General features: G+C 37.5%; 1 protein-coding gene across 1 annotated transcript in view; it reads left to right on the forward strand.

Moving 5' to 3' along the window:
* wnk4b (WNK lysine deficient protein kinase 4b) overlaps nucleotides 1–19743 on the forward strand; it is a 56649-nt gene that overhangs the window by 13594 nt on the left and 23312 nt on the right. Inside the window, exons 2-4 of the mRNA XM_079387199.1 lie at nucleotides 11043–11215; nucleotides 12354–12574; nucleotides 13374–13531. Coding sequence (XP_079243325.1) covers nucleotides 11043–11215; nucleotides 12354–12574; nucleotides 13374–13531 — 552 coding nt within the window. The remainder of the gene's footprint in view (nucleotides 1–11042; nucleotides 11216–12353; nucleotides 12575–13373; nucleotides 13532–19743) is intronic.

Below are 19743 nucleotides of genomic sequence, written 5' to 3' on the forward strand. Positions count from 1 at the left end.
TGCAATCTTTTTATCCTACTCTAGTAGTATTTTCAAAACATTATATAAAAAATATCATAATTATGTCCAGACATTTAATTTTTTTTTTTACTACAACCCGAATTCCGGAAATGTTGGGACGTTTTTTATGTGGCCAAGTGTAAATGGAAACGGTTTAACAAATCAGATAGATATCCAATCTGAGAAAACGCATGAAGTGACCATGTGTAAACAGGCCCATAGACATCAATTTTATGTTACAGACCTGAGGTCAATTAACTTAATTAGTTGCTAGATGTTCTCCCAGCTGAATCTTTAAAAAATAGACCTGTAGCAGGCATCAAATTTGAAATGAGCTCATTTAGTGGATAAAAGTGTAAAATTTATCAGTTTAAACATTTGTTATGTTCTCTATGTTCTACTGTGAATAAAATATTGGCTCATGTGATCTGAAAGTCTTTTAGTTTTCATTTTATTCAAATTAAAAAAAAAAACGTCCCAACATTTACAGAATTCGGGTTGTACAAGAAAATGTGTAACATACTCAAAATGTAAATAATTTGTAATAATATGTTTTTTTCTTTCCCCCAGACTCAAATCTGATATAGTTATAGTTGTTTACAGGCTAATTTGCCAAAAAAATAAAATAAATTACAAATCCGTTCCAAGCCACAACTGAATGGAAATCATGTTTTTAGAAATGCATTGCAGTCAGATTGGATTAGATTGGATGATAAGTAATTTTGTAAATATTAGATTGAAAGTTTTACATCATTCAGGATGTACTACAATTACAGCATATAATAATTCAGCTGCGCAAACTTGTCCTTAGATGCATGCATACAATTTACACACGCCCCCACACACGCAAACACACACACACACACACAGTGTTTCTGCATTAGTGTTTGTTCTGTTGTACGCACACCCTGCAGTCCTCTATACGGCTCACACATTCATTCAGCCTTTTGTAGGGCCACGGCTGCTCGCTGTTTTGTTTCTGTATAATTAAACAACAGCAGCTGTCTTCGATGGAGAGTGAGAGTTCACACTCAGCTCTATTACCCAATTAGAACACGTGACCCCGCTAGATTCAAACGTAAATAAAATCTGAGCCGTACTCTGATATATTGTTTAGTCAATGACTAAACAAGCATGTAGAAAGCCACAATTTATGGGCTGTTTTGGCATATTACTGTTACCGGAGCTTTAACTTTGTAGCACTCTTAAAGGGAAAGTTCACTCACCCTCACCTCATTTCAAACCTGTATGTGAACTATACTTTTAAGGACAACATACTTGCATACATACTTGCTATTTCTGTAGTATAATTCTGTACACAATAGCTAGCCTAAATGTCTATATGCATGCAATACACAACCTACTACAGTATTATTATATTACACCCCACAATGTAATTGACCTGACTTTTCATTTCCATCTTGATTCATTCGTTCTTATTCACTCGGGTCCAGAGCAATGTACTAATCCTTGTTCTTTTGGGAGGTATAATTTTAAAACAGTGATACTACCAGAGGTAATATGACAAACATATGAATGCCAAACAGAGGGCTGCAAGGCAATTAGTCTTGAATTAAGACATTCATATTATTTTTTTAATCCCACATGAAATGTTAATTGCAAAATGAGCTTCCGATTGATTTTGAAATGTCCTCATGCTGTGTTCAAGTGCTCCTAGGAAGTTTGCATTTGTTAGCTCATAATTACGATTTGAATGCAGTGGCCAATTTCCTTTTCCCTTTAAGCACTTACTGCACATTTTAGTTATACAAGCTTGTTGTTTCATAACCCAGCTAGAAGAGTTGTAAGTTGTACTGTGAACATTCACAATTCTTTAATAACTTATGAATAATGCCATTATGTTTCCTCTGTAGTTCTTTATTTGACACAGAAAGTCCACCTCAGAAAATTGATCTTGAAATTATGATAATTCCAACATGACTTGAGTGCAATAAATTATAAGAGGTCATTTTCGACTGTTGAGTGCGTCAGTGCTCTGTAGTAAATGTGTTTTGATTTATACGGATTGCATTAGTGACAGTCCAAACTGAGATAAACCTGAAGTTTACGATCCCTTGTGTGAAGATGTTATCTTGTATTGTTGGCATTGCATTTAAATCATATTTTGATTCATAACATTGGCACTGACATTTAGTCCTGTCATTTCCAGTTATGTTGACCGTGTGGCATGGGTTAAGCTGTACCCTGGGACCTCCAACACTTCCTTCTGTTAGGATCGACGGAAGTGAATATGAAATCGATTGCTATGACGTTTAAGCTCATGCTTCATGGACACAGTGTTTAACTTCGACGCTTTATAATGTCTGGAATAAGAAAAAGAGGGATAAGCTTTCCTCCTTTGACAAAACAGCAGATCATTATTTTCACTGATCTTGATTATTTAAGTTTGTTAATAACAGAGGTAATTTACATGTAGAAGCCTTAAAAGTACAGTAGCAAAAAAAGTTTTCAGTTTAGACAGAGACAGGGTGGAAATGATTTTGATGCAAAAAAGCCTTATTATAACAGAATAAAGACACTTCAGGGAAAATATAAAAAGCTACACAAGTGTACAATATGTCTTCTTAAGAAAGATAAGTGTTTAGGGAAGAATCTGTGGCCTTGATCTTGTATTTCATGAGTATATACTTGAGTTATTTATTATATTGTGAAGGAAAGTTAGTTACAGGAGTGTTTAATTGTTATCTTGCACATACAGAACATATAGCAGTATTAGTCATCTGTTCCACACTGAGTTTCCATATAGTGATTTTGGCCGGATTGTCAGCTACACTAGCAGTGTTTAATTGCTGTGAAAGATTTATTGCACACGCCCTGTGCATATTAGAACTGTGAGTCATGGTTCCTTCTCTATGGATGGATATTGTGATGGAAAATTATTTATAAATGAATAAGAGTAATTTGTCATTCTGTCAATTTGTCTCCGATTTATGTCAATACCTGGCATTGTCACTGTGGACCATGCATGTGGTGATGCTTTTTCAAACTCTATTAAGTAACACTCAGGGATGAGAGAGAGTTACTTTTAAAGAGAGAGTTACTTTTTTGGTGTGGCTAGGGTCTCAAATTTAGGCCCTGGCCCGAGACGCTCAGGCCCTAGCCCGGCCCGTGTCTGAGAGCTTGACAGAATTACCAGCCCGAGTCCGTCCCCAGTCCGTCTTTTTTCCCCCTTCTCCCAAATCAGATTATACTGTTTCAGCTATTAAAATAGTTTGTATGTAATGGAAAAGTGATTATATTTCGTTTAATTTTTTTTTTATTAAGTTAATTTAGAAAAACGTTTGGAGCATTTTATTGTTCGTTAAATACGTTTTTTTCTTTCTTAAAGGAACGACCAAGCGGCCAGCGGCAGACCGGCAGGCTGATCATAGCCATGTTTGATCAATTTAGCCTTCTCAAATCATCACGACTTGCCTAAAATGAAATCTATAGATATACTAAAACAGTTCAAGCATACAACAATGTTTAAACGTTAAACCTAGTACACTGCCTCCTAGTTTGTGCGGAGAGTGGAAGCTAAAGCGCAGGACATGGAGGCGCCAGCGCAATCAATTGCATTTTGTTTCAATGGAAACAATTTACGCCGTAATTTTTGCTCATAAAAGTAAGAGTAATACATCATTCGGAACTGTAAAGGGCCTACTTTTATTTGTGTGCACTCACAATATCAACAAAACTTTTTATAAAATATATAAAATAATTTTATAAAATAAAGAAAACAATGCGCCGTCTCGTCTTAAACAGGAGCGCTTCACAAAAATGAACCGAAAGTCAGCGAATACATGCCTCACAGACATGATAAATATATCTATAGAAAGCTTTAAATTGCTAAAAATCCCGACTATGAAATGCAGAAGGGCTGAAATGCAGGGCTCTACCGTTCCCCTCGGTAGAAATCACGTTTCCCCCTCGGGGCCCTCCCCGATTTTCAGTTCAAGGCAAAATAAAAAGGATTTTTATTTTCTTTCTTTTGGAGAGCACTGTATTTCAGATGTATTGAAATAACATATAAAGCAAAACAAATAGTGGTTAGTCATTTTATATATCTGTCAAACATTATTTCCAGCTTCCATTCTTATTCACAGGCTCCAAGCTTCTGTTCTTGGGCCAGAATAAAAAGACTTTAGGTTGAAAACCTGCAGTTATCTATACTGTTTGGTATTAAATATGCCAAACCAGCTCAGTTTGATATATTAATTTAAAACTGCAGTAAACACATGCTGCCTGAAATAGGAAAATGGCAGCAAAATTGTTCCCTTTTACTGCTGGAAAACAACAAGCCCTTATAGTTCTGCCAGTCATTTAACAGCCTACAGTTGCCAAAGAAAAACACTTTGATTTACGTTAAGTATGATCACACAGTTTATATCCTTATTCTCAGAAAGCAGGTTCTCTTAGCTTGTTGATTTACTCCATGCTTTTATAATAAAAATGAACTATCATTCTATTGATGGATGTTTTTTTTTGTTGCAGACTCTGACTTTAGCTGTTATTTGGGTGTGTGTGGTAATCTAGTCCAAGCTGCCAGAGGCTCCAGTGAAATAAGGAACATCTAGATGCGCAGGATCCCCAGTCCCCTTTATAGATCTGAGAGCTTTATGAGTGAGATGCCGCTTTAATGAGACATTCCACACAGCCACCAGACGGCCTCCCTTCACTAAGGCAGGACATACACTCTCCGCTGGGAAGATGAATGAATCAAGCCAACACCTTGAGCACAACTAACTTGCTATCATTTAGAAGCACAAACGTCTGGAGGAAAATAGATTATAAACTCATAAAGAAATGTGTTATTAACTCCTATGAAAGCCAAGGGAATACAAAAGTAATACTGTAATACGTCATTAGGTATATTAGTCATACGACCCGCATTCTTCACATATATTGAGTAATGTTTTTAAACACTATAAATATGTTCATATTATACTTGATATACAGTGTTATAAAAGGGCAATGATTTTTTTTATTAAATAGAAATAAATAGGAATTGCATATATTGTTTTATTTGTTTACTTGCTTTAATTTTCAGAGTTTGAACTATATTTATTCACCATTAAAGTGGTATTAAAAGAGAAATTTTCAATTAGATTGACATTGCATTGCGTTTTGTTATTTTGTATCGTTTTGTTTTATATTTATTTTATTTAGATTTTTGTTTTTGCTCAAGTTTTAGCTCTGTCTTCAATTAAGTGATCTTAAAAATGCAATGATTTTTGTTATTAGTTTTACTTTTAAAGAAGCAATTAGCTTTAATTTGAAAAATTAATTGCATTTTTCTATTTCAGTTTTTTCCATACCTTTTTATGCAGTGTGCAGTCCTGCCTAAGTAATTATATTTTGTAAGTGCTCAAACGATTTTTTTTTTTTCTGACCAATAAATGGTGTCAGATACGTTCATCAAACCTGTTCAGTTTAATAATGTCAAATCGGTGATACAGCTTCTCAGCATCTGGTTCTGTTCAGACAAACACACCAGCATTGTGGGGAATGAGCAGATATTTCCACACCTCATTTCCACCTTGTCAATTTTAACCGTACAGTCTGTTTTGTATTACAGCAAGAGGCTGTTCATGGTGTTTTGGTGATCCATAAATCTTGGACTTTCATAATGCGGAGAGAGATCGAGAGGAAGCTTCCAGTGAGGCATTAGGTCTGCTAGTTCTAGATTGGTTCGTCTCTTACGTAATGGAGAAAACATCTATCGTTCCACTGGCTTCCTTGAGCATGCCAAACTTCCTCCTGCCTGACAGAAGGTTTAAAGAAATAGATCACCCAAATTATCATTTTTCTCACCCCCATGACATTCTGGCCCTGTATTACAGCTTGTTTAGGCAGTAGTGACATGCAATTCTTCTTTTGGACCTCTGGATTCTAGTGAGATCTCAGGTGACCCATCTGGCAGGTTACCAGCCTTCTTCAGCCTTCTGAGTCCAACCATGTGGATCAGAGCCTGGAAATATATGGATTAGCACGGGTATCTTTGGAAGTACTTGGCTTTCACTCCTACACTGAGATCAGCCACAGCATCTCAGATACCAGAGAGGAACCTGAGAAGTTTCCAGTAGCCCATTTCAACCTCAGATGAACTTGTGATGTTGTCACCTAACGTTAGCAGCTACTGTGCTTCAGGCCATCATCTACCCTTCTTCAGGTCTTTCTTGTATGGATCACAAAAGAAGATATTTTGCAAAATGTATATGTAGAAGGAAAGTCATGCAGGTTTGGAATGACATGAGAATGAGTAAGTGATGGCAGAGTCTTCATTGCGGCCTGTAGGCAGAAAAACATTTACTCCTAGACAGCAGTTTATCTTAATTCTGCTATCTAATGTGTGTCTGGTGGCATTAACCATTCTTTAGTTCATCATTATAGCTGTCATCTTCATATTCTGGCCTTCAGTCATTTTGAAATACACCGAGGCAAGTGAGGAGTCTATAAACACCCCTTCACCAGTTAGGTAAGAGCGACTCTCAGAGCCAAATATTCATTGCTCTCCAGTGTAGGCTAAGAATACACTGCCCAGAGAGCAGATGTGGAGTCTGATGACCCATGTAATAGGAGTACTTGCACAGACATGGTAACTGTTGCTCAGTATACATGTACCAGACAGAGAATTGCTGTTAACAAGAGTGTGGGGCTGAAATAATTTGCATTTATGTTTAAGGCATTTATAGATATTAATAGATATTAGATATTTTTATTCAGAACAACAAAAAAATTAGAAACGCAATTTATTACTTTATCTGCATAGGAAAAAAAAATGCTTCCTTTACCAGTAAAACAAGTGTTAAAATTGTGCAAAAACTGTGCACTTGCACATTTACTTGTTTTCTTTCCTGTGGTTGTTGGGCCAAATATTCAAGGATTATTTTTGAATTATTTCTATGAAGGTCAAGGCAGATTTTAGTAAATGTGTGCCTGTTTTGCCCTTGAAGCCTTTGAATATCAAAGAGTAAATTAAATGCCGCCGGTCCAAACAATTAACATCAAATTCTATTATATTCAAATTATTCCACATATTATCACATGAGATAACTGGGTTATATAAAACATTGAAGCATTTACAACAATTTTAAATTTCTAATCTAAGTTATATAGTACTGTGTATTTGCTTAGAGCCTTCCTTGAGGCAGTTCTTATCTTATGTTTTTATTTAAAATGCTGTATCTCTTCACAGCCACATTTGTGGGAAGTCAGTGATGTTTTTGGTGTATCTGTTAAAAGAGCACTGGATCCATTGAGACTATATTGAGAAAAGCGTATCTTCGAGCTGACATAGTTTGTTCCTGATAAAGAGCAGGGCTTTGTAACCCACCCACATGCTCAAACAATATTACATCACATCCTCCATTCTTCCCAGTTTATGATCAGTGCTGTAAATGCATGTTACACATGTGCTCTTTCCCTTGTCTGGAATACATTATATGTCTGCTTTGACGTCACGACTGCTCTCAGAAACCCCAATCACAGCCCGCCACTGACCGCCATCGTAAACTACAATTACAGGTTCTGCATTACCAAGCCAGTGTCCAGTTTAACATATTCTCTGTTTATGCATTTTTGGACATGCTGAAGTAAAGAAACCCCACTTCATAGTATATTTTAAGACCTTTTCTTGTTTGGATGTCCTTTGTGTTGCATAAATTCGTATGGAGCGTGTTTAACAGGTGCACTGACTGCTGAGTTTCCCACACTTGGAGTTGATGAATGTGCAAATAAGATTATTTAACTATCAAGGACAACTCTTTCCTTTCGTGAAAAAATGACCCCGGTGAGACAGACTCTTAAGTACTCAACAAACAGCTTGATTGGAAGGTTGCTAAAGTACAAAGAACAGATGAATAGATGTTCTAAGCATATCTTTCTTCAGTAGGTAAATCAGACAGTTAGAATTGATCACAGATTTCCAAATTACATTTAATTTAGATTCACAAGCACTTGATTTGATTCGATTTGAGTCCAATTTCAATGGCGGAATTTCAAAGTGATCCAAAACAGTAGCTAGTCACATGTTGTTAAATTGGACTACAATGGTCATGTTGTATGGTTGTTTTTGCATGCAGCCTGTGAGAAGAAAATCATGTCCAGATCTCAAAAATCTATCTGTCTCAAAAATGTGTTTTAAGTTGCACTTGTGCATGGCAGCATAACCAAACTCTACTAAAAAGATGTTAGCTTTTTTTTAAATGAAAGGCAAGACTTGCATTCCTACAGCCTCCACATTGAGTGTTGTGATTTTTCCCATTCATAATTCTGAGGTGAGTGGTCAGTCTCCTGTCTAGTAAAACTCAAGGCAGTAATTCTGAGTGTGGTTCCATTAGCGGTTAGTTTAGTGCTAAACTGCACTGACAGCCACAGCTAAGAACCAGTCCACTAACCACCAGAACTGGGCTTCTGCCCGAGACAGTTACTACAAAAGTGAATGGACTTAGCCTACGCTACATACCAGGGAGCACAGATTAGAAAAACATGTCTGATAGATTCTTCATCCAGTCATGGAACCATATACCATGATAGTGCTTTACTCAAGAGCATGTACATGTGAATAGTATATAGTAGTCAACATTTGATGTGGATCAAAAAAAGTTCATCTAAGTTGTCCTAAGACAAGAACACATTTTGGTTTTAGATTTTAGGACATCTTTGATTAAAGCTTTTGATCCACTTCAAATGTTGACTAGTGTATACTCTCTCTCTCTCTCTCTCTCTCTCTCTCTCTGTGTGTGTGTGTGTGTGTGTGTGTTTAAGCTGTATCTATTTCTTTTTTAAATGGTTATAATTACCCAACTAGATTCTCCACTGGACTAAGCTGATATTCAAAAGGAAGTGTTTATTCATTCTTGAAAAGTAGCAGGAGATCAGAACGTCAAGCTCTTTAACTTTCTGGACTAAAGCTGCTACTGTTATCTTAATAAATCTGGATTGTGTTTGATCGCTGAGAGTCGATCTAAGGCAGAGGTTCTCAGCTGGTGGGTTTTGCCACAAATAGGCCTATGAACGTTTTGTGGTTTTTTAATATCCAATAAAACTCATCTGTATTTAAGCAAATTAATGTCACTTGCTAAAGACAAATCTTTTTTTAGTGTTTTTTAATTCTTATTCTTATTCATTTCATCTTTTTTCAATTTTTGGAAAAAGTATTTCATGTAAATATTTATGCATATTATTGAACCTATGCAGTTAATGATTTTACGGATAAGTACACGGTTTATTTTTAAATCTTTAAAATCTTAAAACATTTTTTGCTTCTTTATTTGCAGTTTTGGTCCTGAAGCAAAGCCATTTTAGAAGCACATATTGTGAAGCAAAACCAGTTGAGAAGCGCTTATTGTGAAGCAAAGTCAGTTGAGAACCATTTATCGTGTAGCAAAGCCAGCAGATAACCACTTATTATTAAGCAAAACCAGTTGCGAATCACTTATTGTGAAACAAAACTAGATGAGAACCGCTTATCTGAAGGGAAATTGTGGATGGGCAGGGAAAGCAACTGAAGGAATGAGAGAATAGGTTTCGCACAGCTGTTTTTCCAGGACTGTATCAGGATACGTCCTGAAATAGCGTTTTCAGAGATGTAACAGCATTCCTCAGCAGCTCTGTCTAACATACAGGACGCTGGATCTTCTTTCCTACTTTCCTTGCAGCACCATATTACCACATTACTCTTATTAATGCACTCTCAACACTCATGCACTCTTCACCCTTCACTCCCATCAACTTCATCCAAACCTGTCAAGAATGTCCTCATCTGCCTTGGTTATATAACCAACTGTCTTTGCCCCACATTTAGAATGTTCTATCAGAAAGATGTTATCCATTAGCCCAAGCACCGGAAATGAGCCTTTTCACTGAGCAATTCAAAGTTTTGCACTCATGTAGGCTTGTCTACCTAAAGCAACAAACATAATTCACGCGTGAACTCATTCTGGACAATCAGTACTCTGTTTTGAGTGTGTTTTTGCTTGTTACAGACCAACAACCATGAGCATGAGGCAGTCATTGGTCCGGTTGACCTGTCACCTGTCTCAGGGGCCTGAGACTGAAAGGGGCCTTCATGTTGTTGGCACTATCTGGCTGTGCCTTTGACATAATGTCATGTGTGGGACAGGTCAAGCTGTCTGGAGAGCCAAATGTGGAAATGCAAACAAACTCAGGGCTGCCATATGTGTTTTGACCAACAACTTCTGTCAACTACCTCCTTCTTTTACAGAAAATTATGCAGTTCTGCCTTTAAAGCCCAGAGCTGCAAATCAAAGTTATGAAAGAAGACAGCACTGTCCGTTTTTCCATGTGTGTAGCACAAATTCTTTTCACGTAGACTGTGTGCCAGCTTATGGATTTGGCACAATTTGATGTCTGCTGCATTTCTGATACTTTACAAAAACAGAATCGCCGCTAACATAATTTAGTAAGTTGTGTTTTGATTTGTCAGGGAGTTCTGGTGTGTTTAATCTCAGTTTATACTTTATTTGCAGTGGCTTTCTGAAGCTTCTGTGCATAAATGGATCATTTCATGTCAATTTTTTACATTTCCTGACCTTTTTCTGAGAACAAGGAATACTATTTCAATCAAAGAATCATAGATTGAAGGCCTTACACCTATTTAAACCCTATCATCTCTCAGAAATGGGGGTTATAAGAACATTGTGAAAACCCCCAACCCTAATTGTAAAACTTGATTAGTTAATAGGAATGTTGTTCCAGGACTCTCACAGGAACATGACCTACTTGGGTAAATCACATTAAACAAGTTAAACATAAAAGAAAAGGGACTAAATGGCAAAAAAGACTAAATAACAATAGTTGTTCTTAAAGTCGAGAACTGAAGGTCGGTTAACAAGTTGTTTTGAATTCCCAGCCACTGAAGTCACTTTCGACTTGAATGTGGTTCAATTTCAATTGTCATAGACCAGTCCTACAAGTCACAAAGTGTACAGAGCTCCCCAGACATTCAGTGTCCCATCATGTATGAACATGAATGAACTAACCCATAAATTTACTTGAAATATGTGTGTCTTCGACAGACCCGAAGGCTGACGAAAGTGGAAAGGCAGCGGTTCAGTGAAGAGGTGGAGATGCTGAAGTGCCTGCAGCATCCAAACATCGTCCGTTTCTATGACTCCTGGAAGTCCACCATGAAAGGACAAAAGTGCATCATCCTTGTGACAGAACTCATGACGTCAGGGACACTAAAGACGTAAGTCCAGTCCAAGCATAGTTGTGTAAAATTGCTACAGAAGTACTTGCAGATGCCAGTACAAAGACAGGAAAAGTTGTCTCTCCTGTAAATAAACTGTTCATTCTGTGTATTCTCACATGAGACACTGAAACCCAACTGCTTTTTTTCACCCATTGTCGGGATAATAACTGTCCTTTGTCATTCTGCAGACACTTTTATCCTGAGTTGTCAACTGTAGAATAACTGTAGTAATTTGGAAAAGTGTCTTTCTCGATAAATGGAATACTGTAGCTTTTTTGCCTCACTCACCACCTCTAATGGATAACAAACCAAATTGTTTACAATGTATGCATATATTATGAAATAAATTTTATATTCAGTCTAATTTGATTGCTGTCATAGAAGGAGTACCATAAAACGACAAATAGGAGAATGAAATGAAAGTCCACGTCTCTGTTTCAAGCCTAGTGATCTTTCTAACTGCCTACGTAGTCCATAAAAATATTGCTCTGCATGGGAGACTGAACTCACAATTTATTTCGGTAGAGCTTGTTGTTAGCATGTTGCTAAGCTAAGAGTGCAATTTCCTAAAAATGCATTCTGGAATTGACCCTTCACAAATACCTGCCCCCTATAAAATACATTGCAGAGCAAAGAGGACACTGACAACATGCTGACAGACAAGACAGAGCAGGTTACTTTTTTTGTATGAAACAATAGTCTCGGTTGTTAAATTTAGTCATTTTTTAAGAAATTCAAACAATAAATACCATATTTTGTCTCTTTAATGTGTCGTGACAGATCACTGCAGTGCCTTAGTTCCAGCGGCACGTGAACCAATTGTCTCTTCCTCTTTACTAGTTAAAGCACAAAATAAACATGAATGAACATTAGAAGGTATCTTGTTTCAACCACAGAAAGATGTCAATGCACACCATTTTTCAAGTTTAAGTCCACCAATGTTAATCTACTCTCCAGTCTGGTTTGTTTGTCAGACAAAATGGCAGATTTGGCAGGTTTGGTCAGACCGCCTGTCAATCAAACTCTCAGCGAAGGGTCAGTTGCCTTCTTCATGAAGAATACACATGCTGCTGCCTTAGAATTTAGTAAAAAACTATGCCTACTATAACTACAATGCTGACCTGTTTACCTGTAGGTACCTGAAAAGGTTCAAAGAGATGAAGCTGAAGCTACTCCAGCGTTGGAGTCATCAGATCCTAAAGGGCCTTCACTTCCTGCACACCCGAACACCTCCCATAATCCACCGAGACCTTAAATGTGACAACATCTTCATCACTGGCCCCACTGGATATGTTAAGATTGGTGATTTGGGCCTAGCTACTCTCAAGAGTGCCTCATTTGCCAAGAGTGTCATTGGTGAGTTCAAAAAATGTCAGTTTACTGCTTATTAAATTTAGATGTTACCATGTCAACAGTTATCTCTTCAAACGCTCCACGCTTTCTTTTACCTCCACAACATTTATTTTAAACAGTGCCCTGAGCTACCTCTACTATGGGCTTACCTTGTTTGTTTACTCTGTCAACTGTATTTATCCCACAACAAGTGATTGACACAGATTAATACGCTAGTGCTTGTATCACATTAGCTAATTAGCTCAGCATTGGCTCGACACGGTTGAAAATCTGATCTGCTCATGCTCAGATTAGGAGAGTTCAATGACATGAATTAGTAAAGAATGTGTGACCTGCATCATGGGACAACAGGAAAGCACAACCAATAGATCAAGCTCAAGTTCAGTTTGGATCTCAAATGTACTGTTCATGTTTACGAGAGTACATTTAAAATTCAGTCACTTGGTGGGCCAACTAACGCTCTGGGATCAAAATTGTGGACTTGAGCAAGACACTTTATACAAGTTCAGTCCTTGTACAGGGTATTGTTGAAAAAAACAGCATATACTGGTTAAGTATGTTTTAAAGCATGGCAGCTGGCAGCTATGCAACTAGCTCCTGCTCTGGACCAGCTTAAACCAGCTCATGACCAGCTAAGGACTAGCTTAATCCAGCTCAAACCAGATGCTATGCTTCATAACATACCTAACCAGCATATGCTGTTTTATTCAACAGGGTATGTATGTTGCTTTGGATAAAAGTGCCTGCTAAATGGTTACTTACTGTACTTTATTTTTTGGCATTGTTCTATGCTTCCACACAGGAACACCAGAGTTTATGGCTCCAGAGATGTACGAGGAGAAATATGATGAAGCTGTTGATGTTTATGCCTTTGGCATGTGCATCCTGGAGATGACCACATCAGAGTACCCTTACTCAGAGTGCCAAAACGCTGCACAGATCTACCGCAAAGTCACCAGTGTAAGTCAATCCTCGCACCTCTATTACAAGCTTGAAAAGAACGTCATGACCCTAGGCTATACTTAATATGTTTTTACCATCAATACAGACTTCATTGTTTTGTCAGGTTGCATGAAATGTATCACCTCTGTCTGCCTCTCACACACACTTCAGCTTGCATACACTCTTAAAAATCAAGGATCTTTATTGAAAACGGGTTCCTTGAGGAACCTTTACCATCCATGTAAAAATCCATTGCACAAAAGGTTCTTTATAGAAGATAAGGTCCTTTAGATCATTGCAATGTTCTAAATGGTTCTTACTGGAAAGGTTCTTTGGGGAGCTCAAATTGTTCTTCTGTGGAATCATTGCAAAAAAAATGCAATGCCCTTATTTTTTAAAGTGTTGCTAGCCATTTTGTGAAACTGCATACCAATTCACTACTCTCTCAGCTCACTGCCACCCACTTCATTAGCCATCTCTCCTCAAAGTGGCTTCAAGCTTAAAAAGTTTGCTAATGGATGTGTGAGGCCTTTATGAGGCTCTTGTTGACATTTCTTTGCAACATGGGGACAATTAGCGCACCTCTCTTGAGCTGTAATTCTATTTAGAAGATGGCGATCTTGTCTCTCGCCCAGATCTCTAATCAACCCCCTGGTTAACCCCAAAGTCCAAACTGATTTCTGACTACAGTGTTGCAAATGTGCCATTTCATTGTACTTGTGTGCAATGCATGCTAACCGCAATCTTGGGTGTGCATCGAGTTGCATGGTTATAATCTCTTACATAAGGGACGACTTTTTCCCTAGGGGCAGCTCATTAAGTCCAACCAATCTGCATGTTTACGTGAATAATATACAATGCAAAAACCACACAGTTAAACAGTTCTAGAACAACAGTAGTCGCATTGTTGAATACAGAAGAGGAGATTTGTTATTTTGATGGGAAAACTGGCTGATTTTCTCTTTTTCTTCCTGAAACCTCAAATCAGTTCCATTTATGATGTATTTAATGGCCAACACATGTTGAAGAAAAACTTTTCCAGTTTGTAATACTTTACATAGATGGATGCCATCTCAATAACTTGTTTTTTTTCCATTTAAAATATCTTATAAAAGCATAAAATCTGTTGTATAGAAAGATATATTTTATTGTACTTAAGGGTGCTCTCTCATTATAAACACCATATTGAGATCACATGACCAGCGCAATAATACTCACTTTATCACAAATTCGGTTGAAGAGTAAATTAATCATGAGTAAGTATGTTTACATATACTTTAAAAGTTCAGTATCAATCAGACTGAAACACTGTTTTGTAAGCAATTTAGTTTCACTGAAGTCATGCCAGATTTCAGATTTTTGTAAGGCCGGACTGACAGACCTAGATAATACATTGTAAATTGCTAGCAAAACATAAACACATATATTAAATATGGATGCCATCTTAAAATATAGCTGTCCTTCATAAACTACAGAGTTTGCAAAGCTGAAAGTCAATGTAAATATAATTTCAAGTATTATTTGGGTTGTCTATCTATCTTATATTATTTCACATGCATTATTAGCATTACCTATGATCATTTTACACCTGTTTTGGCCTCTCTTTATTTTTTGGACATTCAAGGACATTATATTGTCCTGCTCTGCATCATGGTCTGGTGTTTATGACATTACAGCCACTAGGTCTTCAATCACCACATCCTTTTGTTGTTTTGTTCCTGTTTTCCCTAGCCGATTAGTGTTTAAGGCCATATCAGATTCAGCTGATAAGGAAAGAGGAAGGAAAGCGTAAATTAGATGCTTGCAGTCGTTTGTGTGCCTGACATGACAAACAGACATCACCTTTCATCCTGCTGTTCCTGATAGAGTTGAGAAGAGACTTGTGGCTTTGAATTTGGCATGCAGAAATTACATGGTTGGTCGGAGAGCACATTTCCATTTTCCAGAACACTGAGCAATAAGGATAGACAAAGCAAGACAGTAGCACTTTTCCAAAATGTAGTGAGCTGTCCATCTAGGCAACATTTTTTAGCATTATGTGTTTGCTTCTGACGCAACAACAACAACAACAACAAAAATGTAAGGTAGTGTCATACATATCCATTGCTTTGAAGGCAATCCCACAAAACAGTGCCACAAGTTTAGTGGTATGTTTGTATATGTTTGTATTTATCTTTCAGAAGTGTACATTTACAGTAAATATTTTAAATAAGGGGTCATATGATGTGATTTCAAGTTTTCCTTTCTCTTTGGAGTGTTACAAACTGTTTGTGCATAGATAAGATCCCTGAAGTTGCAAAGACTAAAGTCTCAAACCCAAAGAGATATTCTTTATAAAAGTTAAGACTTGTCCAAGCCCTCCTAAAACGGCTCATTCAAACATCCCCCACATCTACATCATTGTGTGGGAAGATTTGCATAACACTGCCGAAGTGTATACGCAAAGAAAGAGGGCATGATTTTTATTCTCACTGTAGTATTGTTCTGCCACTGGCGCCATGTCATGGAGACGCTGTTTCATTGTGAAAGCGAAAGTACTTTGTTTGGGCTTCCAAAAGAGGACACAACTAGAAATCAGTGGTTAAGTTATATTTACAACACTGTTCCAGAAAGCGCATTTTACAGAGGACTATTTCCTGAATCTGGAAGAGTAGCCTACAATGCTGGCTTGCACAAAGTCTGTTTCTATAAAGTGGGGTAATTCCAACTTTGCAAGGACATTCTGGCGTTTATGACTCACAGCCTGTATGTTTTCATATTAAAAGAATTTGCCACTGACGATTCAAACGCGAGTTTTGAGCAGTCACAAATGCAGACATAGTAAGTATTAATAATACAGACAGTATAAGTCATTATAATCAGTAATTATGTCCCCACTGGATGCAACAAATGCCTCGTTTATAATGGGTTTTATTGTTTTGGTCTCGTCGCGCCGGGACACGGCATCACAATACGGTAAGGGGCGTAACATTTCCGTCACACGCTTGAGGTATTCGCCCAATCACAACACACCGGATAGCCGGCCAATCAGAGCACGCCTTGCTTCTCAAAACGATGTGCTTTGTAAAAATCGACGTGTTTCAGAAAGGTGGAGCATAAGAGGAGCAACAATAATGTACAGTATGTGGAAAATAATGTTTTTTGAAACTTAAACACATTGCATTACACCAAAAACACAAAATAATGTTATTTTTAGCAACGTCATATGACCCCTTTAACATGCTCAACAGCGGCACCCAGTGCATTTAGTTATAAGAAGGCATATAGTTTAGGATTTATCATGGATTCCCTGCATTTACAACCAGCAAATCAACACATAGTAAAATTCGAATAGTGTTTTTATTTTTCAAATAATAATTACAGACAGAATATTCGAATGTTCAACTATTTGTGCACACCCCTAATTATGATTGGGTGTCAACGTTTGTATTGTTCATCAGCTGGAAAAAAATTGCTCTGAAAGTGATTCTAAAGATACGGTTTCTCTGTAACTTTATTGTTATAGTTGTGGTATGGACTTCTTTAATATTGAGAACGATTTTTAGAACTATATCTTTATTGTTATCTTTATAGTTATCGTCCTTGGTGTGAACGGGCGTGATTTTGTTCTGTGTATGTATATCTTGTATATCTGAATTTTGCGTGTGTATCTTGTACATCTGCATTTGCATGTCCATTCACATCACCGAATTGAGCCAGTCATAAATCACTGATTACGACTGTTAATTTCCATACTACACACAGTGGATCAACTATGCATGATCTAAGAGTGTGAACACAAACAATGCAGTGGCCCCTGGCAAGCATGGGAGGGACGCAGAGGAGTTGGGGCAAAGTGGAGCCCAAAGGAGGTGAAACCACGTGCCTGAGCATCAGCTGATTGGAGAATGTGTCTCAAAGGCACATTCATATTTGATCCCAACGGGCTTTTGCACTTCCCTGGTTTAATGAAAATCATCCTCTGTATTACTGGGGGCTGAGAGCGTGGGGTTTCTGATACTGTGGTCGTGGTCTGTGGAGGAGGCATTTGACCCCAGCATGTTTATGAGAGCAAGAAAGATGCTGTTGTTTGTAGATAGTTGTGTGTTCTGTTTAGACTGCAGACGGGTTTTATGATCTGCATAAGCATGAAACAAGCTTTTAAGAGACAGAAAAAGCAATGTTCAATTGTTCCTGGAGCAAAGGAAGTTTGGAAGACAAACAGCAGCTTTTCAAAGCTGTTTTTCAAAGCACACGTCCTAGGCGTCCCAGAGAGATGAGGCATGTAAAAATGTATTAAAATGCAGATGCTGAGCATTGGAAACAACAGGCTTCTCTAAGCCATACATATCTGCTTGTTTACATTTGTTTTGGGCGACGTGCAGATACCACAAAACATGCATTTTGTGGAGGATTGAGGTTGAGCTTCAATATTCAGTCTTAAGTGCATAAAATGTTCTCTAACAAACACGATCCTCAATCTCGGCGTGTTTGTTTTTCAGATAGGGCCGGGCGGGTGGGCCCTCGAGCTCAACTTTATGAACCGCGGTCCCTGCACTTAAAATTCTTCTGTTGTTATGCCATGGGTTTTCTTGGTATTCTAGGATTACCATGGCAACACATGCTCATATTTAGTTCTTAACCTGTCATTCTTTCTAACTGCTGAAAATCATTTAAGGTTAAAAAGGAAACGTGAATCACCTGAGACCAATTTCTGAAAGAGCCTTCAAGAGCCTGACACCTTGCAATTCATTGTTTTTTGACAATTCAATTTCTTTTCATACAAATATTCAGAATTTTCATTCTGTAATTTTTGTTCAGATTAATTATAGATTGTCAGCAATATTGTGTGTGTATGTGTGAGTGAGTGTGTATTAGATAGATAGACAGTAAGATAGATAGATAGATAGATAGATAGATAGATAGATAGATAGATAGATAGATAGATAGATAGATAGATAGATAGATAGATAGATAGATAGATAGATAGATAGATAGATAGATAGATACATACATAGATAGATAGATAGATACAGTGCCCTCCATAAGTATTGGAACAGTAAAGACAAAATTGCTCTGTTGGCTGTGGAGTCCAGACATGTACAAATATGATTAAAAGATGAATATGAGACAAAACTACAGAATGTTACATTTTATTATTAGCCGTTTCAACACATACATGTTTTACCAAATAAAAAGAAATGCACTTTTAGAGTTCATCCCACTCATTGATGTGAGCATAAGTATTGGGACAGTTGAACATAAGGCAGATATAAAAGATTAAAAGCTATTATTTAGTTGCAGATCCCTTGTACACAATCACAGCAGTGAGTCTGTGACCCATAGACATCACCAGACTCTTGGTCTCAACCTTTGAAATACTTTTCCCAGCCTTTAATGCAGCCAATTCCAATTGTTGCTTGTTTTGGGGAGTTTCTGCCTTTACTCTCCTCTTCAGCTGGTGAAATTCATGTTCAATCAGATTTAAATCTGGAGATTGACTTGGGCAATCTAAGACTTTCCATTTCTTTGCCCTAATAAATTCCTTGACTGAGCTGGCAGGGTGTTTTGGGTCACTGTCCTGATGCAATATGAAGCACTTCCCAATGAGTCTGGTGGCAACTTATAGGAATCTGCTAGGATGTGTTCTTCATTTTATGAAATAACTCAGCAAAGGATTTACGCACGGAAAACTGAGCCGTGCGGGGCGGGGCTCTGCCCTATAGAAACACTTGTGATTGGATCAAACAGAAAAAGGGGCAGACTGAAATCAACCAACCAACCACGAAGGGCATTCCTTGAAACGTGTCAGACGACGACACATCAGCAGCCAATCAGTCGGAGGTTCCCTCCAACCCCGTGGAGACCGCGTGGAAACACCCAGCTTTCAAACTTAACTAAAAGCAAGTAATCAAACAATTCTTCATTATTCTGCTGGAAACTGGTTGCATTCATCTTTAAGAGTAAAGATAGTAAACTTCCTTTCATTTCCTGCAGCGTGTATGTGTGTTTGTGTGTGTACGTATTCTGCTTTGTGTTATTTTAGCTTAGTATTATTGTAGAGTAGCAAATAAACTTTGACTTATAAAGAAATCTTTTGTCTGGTGCTATGTCATTTTCAAGTCTTAAACTATTTGCCAAAGATCGCGTTACCTATGTTAAAATTTACCTATGCTAAAATTACCTAATCAATTCGGTATTACTGTGGCCACGGGAATAATCTGAATTGTTAAAACATACTGGTTTTAATG

The sequence above is a fragment of the Barbus barbus genome, assembly GCF_936440315.1.
Source record: "Barbus barbus genome assembly, chromosome: 3".
NCBI classification, from domain to species: Eukaryota; Metazoa; Chordata; class Actinopteri; order Cypriniformes; family Cyprinidae; genus Barbus; species Barbus barbus.